Source organism: Oryzias melastigma, linkage group LG18 (assembly GCF_002922805.2).
Source record: "Oryzias melastigma strain HK-1 linkage group LG18, ASM292280v2, whole genome shotgun sequence".
In the NCBI taxonomy this organism is placed as follows: domain Eukaryota; kingdom Metazoa; phylum Chordata; class Actinopteri; order Beloniformes; family Adrianichthyidae; genus Oryzias; species Oryzias melastigma.
The window spans coordinates 14,573,775-14,587,795 of record NC_050529.1 but is presented as its reverse complement, the minus strand read 5'-3'; the positions used below and the strand labels follow the sequence as shown (position 1 = coordinate 14,587,795).

The 14,021-nt window shown below is 36.4% G+C and overlaps 2 protein-coding genes across 2 annotated transcripts; both read right to left on the bottom strand.

The window, feature by feature from the left end:
* Positions 1 to 221: 221 nt before the first annotated feature.
* On the bottom strand, positions 222 to 3,632 carry LOC118600064 (transmembrane protein 272-like). The gene is made up of 5 exons (XM_036216731.1): positions 3,105 to 3,632; positions 2,343 to 2,428; positions 2,210 to 2,260; positions 1,928 to 2,134; positions 222 to 848 (listed from the first exon to the last, which is right to left on the bottom strand). The coding sequence occupies exons 2-5, from the start codon at positions 2,404 to 2,406 to the stop codon at positions 610 to 612; spliced, it is 561 nt and encodes a 186-aa protein (XP_036072624.1). The 5' UTR covers positions 2,407 to 2,428; positions 3,105 to 3,632; the 3' UTR covers positions 222 to 609.
* Positions 3,633 to 5,622: 1,990 nt separating this feature from the next.
* On the bottom strand, positions 5,623 to 12,538 carry LOC118600065 (transmembrane protein 272-like). Its single transcript, XM_036216732.1, has 5 exons — positions 12,422 to 12,538; positions 10,715 to 10,800; positions 10,590 to 10,640; positions 10,311 to 10,520; positions 5,623 to 6,312 (listed from the first exon to the last, which is right to left on the bottom strand). Exons 2-5 carry the CDS (start codon positions 10,776 to 10,778, stop codon positions 6,104 to 6,106), a joined length of 534 nt encoding a protein of 177 aa, XP_036072625.1. The 5' UTR covers positions 10,779 to 10,800; positions 12,422 to 12,538; the 3' UTR covers positions 5,623 to 6,103.
* Between the last annotated feature and the right edge of the window lie 1,483 nt (positions 12,539 to 14,021).

The window sequence follows — 14,021 nt, the reverse complement described above, 5'->3', positions numbered from 1 at the left end:
TATACTTTTGTTTCATTGATTTCTAAAAGGTATTTTTGATTGTTTACAACAATCAAAACCAAAAATTCAAATGCAATTTAATTTGGGAATTATTTATCATCTCAGTTTGGTATTTTTGTGCTTTTCCTTATAGAGAATGGCTTCATTTACATTTTACATCATCATTTCAGCGTGTAGAAGTTATAAAAAAGAGAGATTTTTTTTTCACAGAAAGAGGATTATTTTATTGAATAACTTCCACCTTTAATGTAGTTTGACATCTTCAAACAAACAAAGCTTTTTAATATCAAACAGAAAGTCAACATTTTATAATTTGAAGACATTTTGATTAGAAAGAAGGGTTTCATACATGTTTCTTCTCAAATCTGAATCATTTTAGCTAAAAAAAAATGAAGAGAAGAATATATATTTTTTAGGAAGCACAAATAAATCAAACAAGTGTTCTGTAGAGGTAGAAGACCCAGAATGAGAACATCACCGACACCTAATATCTTCTAAAACCTGTTAAAAATTCCCCCTAGAGATTAAGTTAACACCTTCTAAAGATGTTGAGAAAAATCATTTCAGATGTTTTTTCCTCCAACCCAAAAAGGACATTTCTGAACTTCATCATAAAGGGGCTGGATTGGTGGGAACCCTGGCTCCAAAAGACCCAAACATAGACTTATTACAAATGCAGGCACAGAGACAGCAGCACAGCGCCAAAGGGAGGAAGAGGCAGATGCAGATGTACGTTATGGTCATGGTCCAGAACGCATACAAGTACAGCGTTTTGTTGCAGTACACTTCAGTGGTGGTCGCGTTCTTGACGTAGATGGGCTCGTAAATGGAGTAAACCCACACGTTACCTGATGAAGAAAAAGAAAAGGAAAAGGTTGAAATAGCTTCAAACTTCTCTCCTCACTTTCATTTTTTTTATATCTCACATATTTGCCAAAAAATTGGTTGAAGACCCCAATTTTCTCCTTCTTGTGCTGGGAAATATGGCTTGATACATGTTGTTAACGTGATAATATCTTTTTTATTTTTCATGAATTTATGTTTCGGTTTTGTAACTTTTTATCTTCAAACACGTACATTATTGTAGAACTTGAAACAAACAGAATAATAGGGCCAACAGAAAAATAAGTATATTTATAAAAAGAAATTATTTAGATATATATACATTGTAGCAGTTTTGAGAAAAAAATAAAAAATTTTCAAGAATAATTTCAAATTCTTCTTTAAAAAGTTGTAATCTCACAAAAATGAAGTCGTAAAGTTGTGAAACTATGAGATGTTTAATTTTATGAGAATTACACAGCTAAATTATGAGAAAAAAAGTCAAAATTTTACTAGAATAAAGTAAATTATATAATAACAAAATATAAAATGTCAAAATCATAGAAGAATTACATCATATCATACTAAGAAATTGGCAGCTTTATTGGCAGCTAAGTACCACATTACAAATACTTGTTAATGTCTTAGTAGTTTATGATGGACACACGCTGTAAAGCGTTACAGAATATAGTTGCAAATTACCAGAATAGTCTTAAAATTATGTCCAAAATGTTGGAAATTTACAAGAATAAATACTGTGTTTAAGGATGATAGAGTTAGAGATCATTGTAAGCGGTTACTTTAGCATTGGTTACACAAATAAGGAAATACTAAGTATTTTAGTGAGTCTACATTATTTTATTATAAGAATAAGGAGGTTGAAAAGATTTTTTCTGTAAAAGAAGATTCTTGACCCACAAGGAGTGGATTATGCCGTCGGCAGTATAGCTACAGAAGTTCAAATGCATTATGGTACATACCGAACATTCCTAGGATAAACTAACACCAGAAATGGCGGCATTGAGGGATTTAGTCGTCACATAATGTGGATGGAGGCTACAACCAACCCTCCTCTTCTGCCCGACCGACTGTCCCAGAAACTCACCAGCAATGAACCAGCCGACGAGGCCGATGAACATCAGCGTGTTCAAGACACAGCAGAATTTGCCTAGCTTGGAAGACTCGGTATCCTCTCCACATCGTTTGCAGGGCAGGCAGGTCAGAATCCCCGCCACCAGAAAAAGGGTTCCCGACACGATTAGGTAGATGGGGATGTAGTGCTGCACTGGACAGTCCTCGAAGTACACACTACCTGTAGGACAGACCGGGTTTTTAATTGGCTTGAAACAAATCAACTTTAGAACTCATCGATGGTTCTGGTTCTCACCTAATACGATATGAGCGATGCTCGTGATGCAAGCCAACAGCTTTGAAGATACTGGAAGATAGAAAATATAAGTTTATATAAATACATTTTGTCAACAAAGATGGAAGTACACCGTGTGGCTCTGGTATCTTACCCAGCTGGGGTACCGTAGGTTCATAAGTCTTGATACTATCAGACATCTCCTTTAAATTAGGCATTTTCAGTGAAGATTTCTTTCACCTGTAGGATAACAGACTCAGTGTTCATCATCTGTCAACTGAAGGAAGGCAGAAGAGTTTGTGTTGTTTAGTGAGAGTTTTTCAATGTTTCATGTCTGTCTTGTTCATCAAATCAAATCTAACTAAAAAAGTTGCTAAAGCTTTTTGCTGAAACTGGTGAGCCAATTTACTTTAATTGCTGAAGGGATTTGATGACAAAGAAGTTTCAGAATTAGTTTACTACATTTTTCATGACTTCTACAAAGAGGTTTGACTTCATTCCAGCAGCTCTGAAACAATGAGTAGAAAACAAGAAAATCATGATAGGGCGAGAACACAGACACAGGTCAAACTGAGAATTCCAGACGTTCTGCAAAAATGAAGATCGTATTAAAAGAGTACAGCCTAGCAATAAAAGTTCCTTTTTAATATAAAGTTTTTAATTCTTAAATTCCTTTAACCCCAAGCTTTTTGCTTGAAAAGGAGTAAGAGAAAGCAAACTTCTTTAATCCCATCCCTGCTCTACCTTACTTACTTTTAATTTTCCATTTTTTAAAAATAGAAAAACAAACTATAGAGGTAACAAGAAAGTCCTATCCAAATCTTGAAACTTTGTCTATTCCAGAAGAGGCTAAAAACGATTCTGCAAAAGTCTCAAGACCCCTGGTTTCTTGACCTAGGTGAGTAAAAATACTTACCTTCAGACGGAATCAGGGAGTTCAGTGCTGGTGTTGCAGCTGCTGAGTTTTTGACAACTTTACGCTTGACAGTTGCCTTTTTGTACCTTGTGCAGCCACACCATGAGTGGGTGTTGCCTACTGCCTCCTCCTGTCACTAGCACTCCCACGTGCTCAATTACAGTGACATCGATAGAGCCTTTTCACTGTGACCATTCGTCCATCTTCTTGTGCTCATCCGGGACTGGGTCGCGGGGGCAGCAGTCTGAGAAAAGATGCCCAGACTTCCCTCTCCCCGGCCACTTCCTCCAGTTCCTCCGGGGGGACCTTGAGGCGTTCCCAGGCCAGCTGAGAGACATAGTCTCTCCAGCGCGCCCTGGGGCCTCCCCCCAGTGGGACATGCTGGAACACCTCCCGAGGGAGACGTCCTGGAAGCATCTGGACCAGATACCCAAGCCACCTCACCTGGCCCCTCTCAATGAGGAGTAGAAGCGGCTCTACTCCAAGTTTTCTCCGGGAGACCGGCTTCTCACCCTATCTCTAAGGGAGCGGATATGAACAGTTTCAGGGATATAGACTGCTTCATGAACGGGATCTGCAGACATCCGACAAGCCACCATCAATGAATAAACCATAAATGAAACAAAGGAACTTCCAAACATTTGTAATGTTATTAATAAGCACTTTAGCTGACAAATCCGCCTGCAGCCACCTGTGGCTGACAGTGGTGGAAGCCAGAAAGAGAAGAGAGAAGGCCCACTTTATTGGAAACAAGCCATTTGAGAATTGGCAAGGAAATCATACTGAATTCAAGTGATTTATCCTTATGAAGGTGTTAACAGTTATTGTACATGTAAAAATCCTTCCACTAAATATAACCATTTTTTCTTTTTGTCCTTGATAGTCTTACACTACTGGGTTTGTTATTTTAGTTTGTGGTAGTCTTAGTTTGCGGCATTGGTTATTTGTTTTCTTTAGATAGTTTTGGTTATGTAGACATTAGCAAGGAGCTACTGACTCTGATGGTCAACATGTCTTGGTCAGCAGTCTCTCTGACTTATTTTATGTTTGGCCGAGGAGCCACAATGGAGAGATAAAAGAGCCACGTGTTGATCTGAAACCGCAGGTTCAACACCAGTCGGACAGAGGTGAAGAAGCTGCTCAGATGAGAGGCAAAACGTCTTCAAACCAGAAACTGTCCAGTTGAAATTTTTAAAAACGTAGATTTTTTTAAATTATTTTAATCAAGAGACACATAAACATCATTTTATATCATCTTATATGAAGCAAATAAGAAATTTAGGAAAAATCAGTGGAATAAATGTGTGTAATAACAGGTCAGGAGGGGTATTCTTAAAGGTCTAACTCTTAAACATTCAACTTGTTGAACAACTTCCCTGGTGTTGAACTCAAAGGAAAAAAAAGGCAATAATCATCTTTCGCTCCTCTTGCCTACTTATTTTCCTTCAGAAATCCACATAACAAAAACTGAAGGGAAAAAGAAAATCATGTGACGACATCATATGCATCTCTGTTTATCAACCAGCGCCCCTTAGAGGTGAAAACAAAAACTTACTTTCTCTGACAGGTCAAATTCACTTGAGTACATTTTAAACAGCAATCCAACACCCCCGCTTGTACTCATGCTACACAAATCCAAACATCGACGCAATCTGAACAACAGTTAAAATACATATGCGGATAACATCCACTGTTTTAGATTTTGGAAAACGTCTTCGGTTTTCTTCAGTCGTCCAATACATTTTCCATCTGTTACAATAATAGTTGATATACTCAAGTTGAAATCTTTGTCGACTAACAGGGTTTTTAGCTAAAGCAATTTATCCCTGGTTGTCTTTATATACTTCTGAGTGTATTTGTTGTAGTTGTCAATACCATCCAAAAGTTGCTCCAGAAATATGCACTCCTGCATTGTAGAAGCTAGTATATTCTGCTTCTGTGAGCTGTTGAGACTTTAGAACTATTCATCCTCACAACTATCAAACTCAATACCAACAATTCTTCTGCCACTGTCCGAAGCAAATACTTATGATGCAGCGCCCTCTAGTGATCGTTAGAGGAAACAACCGGTGTTTACTTGGAAAATAATAAATATATGAGCCTATTTATGTCTACAACAAAAAGAAAACACCACAAATAAATCGTTCCCGAGTATAAATCGCACCCCTGGCTAAATTATGAAGAAAAAAAAAAAACGTGACCCATAGTCCTGAAAATACGATCATGTTTACTGAAAAAAAATATAAAATCATGATTTAACAAAATTTATCATAATAAAAGACAGTTTAACGGGTGACCTCCTTGAAGTCATAAATGTTCAAAATAGTCATTTTTGTTTTGTATAAAATAGGGATGGGCGATATATCGGAGCCAGTATCGGACGATATTTGAATAATTTGAGTTTATCAGTATTAAACTGATACTAAAAATGTCAACAAAGTTTACCATTTTGATGTAGACACTTTTTGCTTTATTGCCTTCATCAGTATTTTTATTGCAACAATTAAAACCATTGCAATCCAATTTTGGGATTATTTTTAATCTCAATTTATTATTTTATGTGTGTTACCTCATGGTTCATTCATGCTTTAAATCATCCTTTTGCATTGTAGAACAGAAAAAAACAGAGATTTTTTTCACAAAGAGAGTTATTTTATTGTTTTCTGAATGATTTCAACCTTTAATGAAGTTTGTCCTCTTCTAACAAATATTTTTTTGAAATATCAAACAGAAGAATAAACATTTATTAATTGGAAAACATGATTGTTAAACAGGGTTTTAATGCATATTTTTGATCAAATTTGAGTTATTTTAGCTCAAAAATGAGCAAAAGTTAATATAGGAGGAGCTACATATTAAAAAAAAATATTACATTTCATGTTCTGGAAAGGTCGAAGACCCAGAATGGGGTGGAGACTTAGTGTCTCCTGAAACCAGTACCAAAAAGGAGATTTCTGAACAGCGAGCAACTCAGCAAGGTGTGCGACTCCAGAGAGCCTCTAGACGTTGTCGTCGGGGTCAGCCTTGCCACAGAGGCAGAAGCAGAGAAGGAAGCAACACCCGATGACCATTAGGACGCCAACCATGATGTAAACTAGAGTTGTGGTCCAGAATGCAAACAAGTAGAGTGTTTTGTCGCAGTACAAGTCCGTGCTGTTCGTGTTCTTGTTGTAGTCGGGCTCGTAAATGGAGTAAATCCACACATTACCTGATGAAAAAACACAACACAAATTGAATATTAAATAATCCGGGTTAGGCCTAATTATTCTATGCTTGATACGTCTTTGTATAAATATAAACCCCCGTTGGTTCTCTTGTTTATGCATTAATGTTGCTTTGATTTTTTCAAATGTAATGTTTCCAATCAAATCCAAGAGTTTTATTTTGAAGGAGAAAATGTTATTTATTTTTTATTTTTTTACAAATGTTTATCAGGTTTCTCTTTGAATTGTACACATTCTACCTTTGGAAAAGAATAGACTTTAAAAGATCCTCTTGAATTCTCACAAAAAAAGTGATCAAAGCTATCACGCCACGATTTCCTGACAGAATCTACGTAAAAACCCAGAAACGTTGATTTTTTTGGCTGCTATAACAACAAATAAACGTTTTACTAATCCCCCAACTAAAAAAATAAAATAAAAAACATCCTCCCAAAAAAAAGTGGAGGGCAAGCACAGTTTAAGATGCATTCACACTGAACACAATTCGTGCGACAAACTCTCATGCCCCACCCCTCTTTCATTGCATAACAAATTTGTCTGTCAAAAAATGTGTTGCTTAGCTTGGCGCTGCGGCCCCATGTGGTAGAAGCTACGAGTAATTCCCACTGGTAATCATGTCTCCATGTTTAGGTTTATATGATTATTATTGAAAGATTTTCCCGGTCAAGTCTGTACGACAGCCGCTTCCACGGTGCTTCTGTGTCTCTGTGGCTAAGCTTGAAGGCTGGGAGAAAAAAAGGGAGAAAAAAAACTAAATTTGGAGAAGGTATTGAAGGTAATCTAAAATATTCATAAGATTTTCTACTAAATAAAATTATCAGTAACAGAACCTCCATTTTAAGGCGGTCCAGAACATTAAAACCTTTGACTGTACAAGAGAACTGGATGGAGTGAGTGTGACATCACCAATAGAAAAGGGCTTAATTCTCGTTCCGACCAACTCAAGTCAATTTGTCACCATTTACAGAAGCCACCATGTTGGAACCAGAGCAGTTCAGTAAGCAGTAAAGTGGTCCAAATCGGTCTGAGTCAACCTTTCTGTGGCAACCTTTCTTGCCAATCAGGAGTGAGCTCGTTCAGAGGCCACACCCCCACCGTAACAGTTGCGGGACTGTTGGCACAGAGTAACCCTGACCTGCCTTCCAGTTGCTGGCAGCTGGGGACAGCAAATCGCTTCATCACGAATATAATCTTTTTAAACAGAATTGTTTCATCTGCTTCTGATTCACATTCATTAGAATAAAGAAATACTCAGATATGCTATAAGACAAATGCCACAAGGAAATTAAAAACACCAATCGTCCTCAGTGTGGATCTGTAAAAATTAAGGCTTGTGTGTTTAAAAAGACGGTAAAACGCTCATAAATAACAGGATGAAATCCAGTTTGGCCTCGGTTCACTATGAAATGAGTCAGCAGCGTCTCACCAATGTGTGAACTGAAACCAGATAAGCGGATCCCGTCGGTCTCGAGAGGCGGCAGCCGGGCCGAACATGTGAGTCCTCTCCGCCGTCACATGGCTGACAGTTGGTGCAGCGCAGTGGCGGCGGATCCCTCGCTGAGCAAGGACTGCTCCTCTGACTCACTTTACACAAACACTCAAGGAATAAATAAAGGAGGAGGGGGTTCATCAAGGGCATAAATCCAGAAGGAGAAAACAAAAAAGGATAAAGATGGACACCTAGTGGTTGATAAATGCCACTACATGGAATAGTTTGCTATTACTGCCTCCATGTGTCACACGTGGGCTTCAGGTCAAGACCTCCACAGGGAGTCTCTGTCTACTACAAAAGATCTAATGGACACCAGAAGGAGGAGCTGCACATCGACGTGGCGCTCCTGTTCCCACGGGAGTTCTCATGTGGTTCCAAAAGAACATTCAAATGCTGTTCTGAGGCTTAACTGATGTTGGCAAATAGTTTGAGCCCGAGGCAAATTCAACGGGTGCCAAGGTAGAGGCTGACACCAGAGCAGACGCCCTCCTCTGGGTGTATTCACTTATCAAACAGGAGAGAGACGATAGTATTCAAAGCAGGAGTTTGTCGGCTTCAGCCTGTTGCCATCAGAAATACTCTATTTCATGGATTTAGCTATTTTAAAATTCACAATTGTTACAGCAACATATGTTTCACTGTTTCAATTTGACTCGTTTGTATTTATTTGCTGCAAAAGTAAAATCATTATCCTATTTTTACATAAATACACATTTAAATGTATCAATTTGAATTAAAAATAACCGCCTGGTTTACTTTAAAATCTGCTTTTTATAAGTTTATGATAAATTATGATACATTTTATAAACACAAAAGGATATATAGGTAAATCCTTTGGAGCTGGTTTCTCACATGCCAAAAAACTCTTAATTTAGGACAATCCTGCCCCCAATATGAGAAGGCTCTATCGAAGACTTTCAATTTTAAAACAATTTAGAATAATTTTAAGATTCCCCAATCACTGAAACCAAACCCACAGCACCTGGATGATATGATCTGACATAGAACTGACTGACTTCTCATGTATTTGCCAAAAACTGGTTGAAGTAACTAATTTTCTCCTTAATATGCTTGGAAATATGGCTTTGTGTTTGGTAGGAGTGGCTGACATAAAAATATCTTTTTTATTTATTTGACTTGCTGTTGAATCACCTTTTACCTTTAAACTGATTGTAAAACTTTCTGCAAAAATAACCCATCCTTACGACAGAGTATTAGGGCCACCATGAAAATTACTACATTTACGAGAACAAAGTCACTAAATTATTAGAACTAAGTAAAAGATGAAAAAAAATAAAGTTATAAAATTAGGATAAAAAATTGTGATTTTTCGAGAATAACTTAACATTATTAGAAAAAAACTCAAAAATTACGATAATAAAATTGTAAAATTAAGGGGGGAAAAAAGTAATAATTTTAAGAAAGTAAAGTCATAAAATTATTGGAAAAAAGTAAAAAAATTAATGTCGTAAAATGATGAGAAAAAAGGTAATTTTACGTGAATAAAGATGCAAATTAGGAAACAAAAGTAATAATTTTATGAGAATAATGTTGTAAAATTTTAAGAAAAAAAGTAGTAATTCGATTACATCGTTGTCTAACGCTAACGCTCAGTCGACCTAAACATACATTGCTGACTACCTGAATATTTTATAAACTCACAGGTATGAAGATTACAAACTCTTTTAAGGAAATATTTTCTAAAATAACCAATTGTGCTCAGTTTTTTGCTAATTCTTTCTTCTTCTTGAAAAAAGTGTACTGCTATAGCATGATCTCCACCTAGTGGCCAAACTGAAACACCCTCCAGGAGAAGCAGAACAATGTTTCCAATGTTAAAGATCTGAACCTTTTAGTTAGAACTTCTCCTTTAGAGAATCCATGTAACACTGAAAGTTGTTCACAATCTCATTATTTCACTAATAAATCTTACAGTTTGTGAACTGTATCAAATTAATATTAATATATTCCAAACATTTAGTAGATTATTCATGTATTTCTAAACAAATGTGTCTAAATATGTAAACTGTGTGAACTTAAAATTTAATTGAAAAGAATTGAAAAAAATCGGAATTGAATTGATCCAGGCTCTGATGAATCTAATCGTTTCTTGAAATTATTATTGCTACCCAGCCCTACAGCAGAGGTCAGAATGCATCTTGGTTCATAGTTTCCTATGATAAACTACAGCTTTGGGCATCAACAGAAAATTAATTTAGATAGAAAGTAATGTGGACGAACGTCACAACCAACTTTAGTTTCAATAACATGGCTTGTAATATTATGAATTTGCTCTCAAAAGTTTAGTCTAGTAAAATTACGATCTTTTTCTCATATTTTTTTAAGTAGTCATGTAATATTATGACTTTTAGTACAACTATATTCTCACACTTTTTTTATTTTTCTATGGTGGCCCTGAGACTCCGTCATACATCTCAGTCCATCACAGCAGTAGTCTGTTCGCCCTGACGAACCGTCCCTCGAACTCACCGGCGATGAACCAGCAGAAGAGGAAGAAGCTCGTCAGCGAGTTCCAGACTGTGCACAAGCAGCTCAGTGGAGGGGGGGCTCTTCCCTCTTCAGATTCTTGAGTGCAGGGCAGACAAGACAGAACCCCCAGCACCAGAGCAAAGACCCCCGACACGATCAGATAGATGGGGATGTTGTGCTGCCGCGGACAGTCGTCTAAGTGAGCAGCACCTGGAGGACGGACAGGGTTTCTGTTGACTTGAATCAACTTAAGAACTCATCGATGGTTCTGCTTCTCACCTAATGCGATCTGAGTGATGGGCAAGGCGCAAAAAATCAGCTTTGAACATACTGGAAGATAAAAAGTATTTATTAAACATATTTAAACAAAGATGGAAGTAGAGGGTGTGGCTGTGATATCTTACCTAGTACAGGCAAAGAAGGTTTAGGAGGCCTGGGGATCTGAGGCAGGATCTTGTTATTTGACATTTTTAGTGAAGACGACTCTGACCTGCAGGATAGCAAAAAGAAATGTATATCTGTCAATTGAAGGACGGCAGAAAGCTTTATACTGAGTAGTGAGAGTTTTCCATGTTTTTCTTGTTCCTCAAATGAAACATACTAACTCATGGCTGCTGAATGTTTTGGTTTGCTAAAATGTACTTGTATTTTCTGCTTGAAGTTAATTCTGCTCTGTATATTATATTATTTACTTTTATTTGTTGTCGTTTTCAAGCTTACGAAAGTTTTTTGCTAATTTTGAAAAAAGAAAAAAAATATTACTGAATTTATTCTACTCATTTTCTTACCCATTTGAGTTTTGTATAAAGAAAACAATGTTTATAGTTAAGGTAAATTTTAATATAATATTCTTATTTTTATTATGCTTCCCTTCCATGGCAAAATAAGTAATCCAAAAGTCATTGTAATGTTGACCTTAAAGTAAAACAATTTTTTGTTCAAAACAGATCATAAATTAATTGAAAGTTCAATTTACAAAAGAGAGAGAGAGAGAGAGAGAGAGAGAGAGAGAGAAAAACACCCACCTATAAAAGGAAAAAATGGGGGAGAACATACAATTTAGCTAAACTGCAAAAAAAAAAAAAATGCTAAATTCCTTCAACATGTGGAATAAATGTATTAGTTCCCCATTTACTCAACATGAAACAGAATATTTGGTAACAGTTATCTAATTATACTTCCGCTTTTCTCTAAAATGTGGGAAATAGTGCTTTGAAAGATGTGAACTGTTACATTTTGGTATTTTTCAAAACAATTGTATTTGGCTTAATTTAGGAGAAGTCATAGTTGGGTTAAACTGGGCTGCTTCTCCTTTTTAAATGTTAACATTTCATTTTCTCTCTTTATTTAATTTTTTATTTAATTTTGCTACTGTTAATAAATGCTGCTCAAAATAAAATAAAAAAAACATCCACCGGGTTTTCCAGTGTACATTTATTTTGAAGGACAGGAAGTCCTAGTAACTCCAGCAGGAAGCGCGGGGTGGAGACTTTTCAGAATAAAGGACTACATTATTCATGACTTCTAGAAAGAGGTTTGACTTCATTCCAGCAGCCAAATACAACAAAACAGGTAAACTGTTGCAACAAAAGCGTGATCAAACTGGAAAAAAGAGGCGTGTCGTGTTGGAAAACGAATTCAGTTGCAAAAAGTGACGATCCTCCTTTAAAACGAGTACAGCCGAAATTAAGATTTCTTCTTCTTCATTTTTTTCTTCCCAAAAATCTAGTCCCTTGAAGTTTTTAAGTAACTGCAAATTGTTAAATTGCTTAAATAAAATTAAATAAATAAAACGAGTTTATAAATAGAATAAAGTAATTTTTTAAACTCTTTACAAACCTCTTGGTTTACGTTTTGTTGAGTCCTGAGCATAAAAGCATACAAGTTTGTCATTTTTTATCCTTTTCTCCTGTTCTCCTAAGCGAAAAGTAAACTACGCCAATAACAAAAAAGTCCTGACCTAATTTAAAAGTTAAAAACTTCGTGTTTTCCCGGTCCCAGCTTTCTAAAACGGGTTAACTGCTCAATAAAAACGCCTCAAAAGTCTTTGCAAAGACTTCAGAGCAGAGAACTAGTCAGGTTTCTTCGTCTAAGTAAGAAAAATTACTCACCTTCTGGCTGAATCAGGGAGCTTAATGTTTGTAGTGCTTCGGCTGCCTGTTTGACAACTGCGCAGCCGCGCCTTGAGTGGGTGTGGCCTATGACCCTCCCACTGTGAGTGGAGCTCACGCGGGACTCAGACCAAACATCAAATACACATTAAAAAAAGAAACATTCCCAGACAGGAGGAATAAAGAAACAAAGACATAAATACACAAGTTTTTCTTTATCTTGACTCACAAAGAATTGTGTCATTGTTTAAGTGCCTGACATTTCTGATAAGCAAATGTCAAAAGAAATAAGGAAGCAACAAAGAATTCCACTAACCCCACCCACTCTAATCATTTTTTTTGATAAATTGTAAAAGAGACTTTACCCTTTTAAGGAAAAAAAAAGAAAAAAAAAGCGCTGCAGGGCTGGCAACCAAGCAGTTTTGTGTAGTTGTGAAATAAAGCACCACAAGGTAAAAAGAAAAAAAAAACACCAAAAACTTCCATTTAAGTTTAAACAAGAAATAAATAAAGAAAACTTTCAATCGTAAAATTCTGTACAATTCAAATGCTATTATAAAATATAAAACTAACCTAAACATTCTAAAGATACATGTACATACACTTCAATTTAAAATCAAGTTAAACTTAGCAATTACAAAATACTAAATTACAAAATATAAAACTTAACTAAACATAGTTAATCAAGTGATTTAAAAAAATAAATGTTCAAATAAATCAAAGTCTGCTCCACAGAACCCTGGAGGGCTGGGGGCTGAACCTTTAACAGACACAAGGATGGAGACACAACATCATTCAGCTGAGTCTCTAAGGGACTTTAACCTTTATTGGCAAAAAATAAATAAAAAAGACTCAATTTCTGCAGAGCGGCAGTACTTCATTAGCTTCTGAGTTTTGGGCGAGCAACCCCGCCCCCCTTCCCCAGCCTGTTTACAAGCTCTCCTGCTAGCTTACAGCCTCTCACAAACCCAACCTAATGTTACAAAATTTTTTTAGCAATATTGATGCTAACCAGCCATACAGTTTTGAGCTTCATTTTCATACTATCCATCAGAAAAATGCCACAAAAACACATTTAAAACACCGAAACACAATTTTCATCAAAGCTAGTCTTTCAAGTTCACTTTTGATGATAGTGAGTGGATAATGCAGTGTCTGTCTGTGACTAATACATTGACTGATGCTGTAAGCCAATCTTCTGTCTGCAGTGTCCAGATAAAATATGATAACATTGTGCATACTAACAATGAAATGGGTGGTTGCAACATGTAAGAAAAAAAATTCCTTGTGAGGAATTTGACATCATGCTGGCAGGAAAACAAAAAGGACGCAGGTTTGACAGACCGCTCCTACTCTCACAAAAGTAAGGGGTATAGAAGAAGGGGGTATTTTGAAGAAGCTGTCCTGCAAACGTTGTGGAGGTTTTGATCCACTGGTTCTGACATGAAGAATCAGAAGGTAGAAACTTTTGCAAAATTTCAGATTTCACAAAAATATTTTACCTGTTCAAGCATCTCAGAGTGGATTTATTAAACTATTTTCATTAAGCTGAGGTCATAAAACCCACCGTCAGATGAATTTTCATCAATTCATAAATACA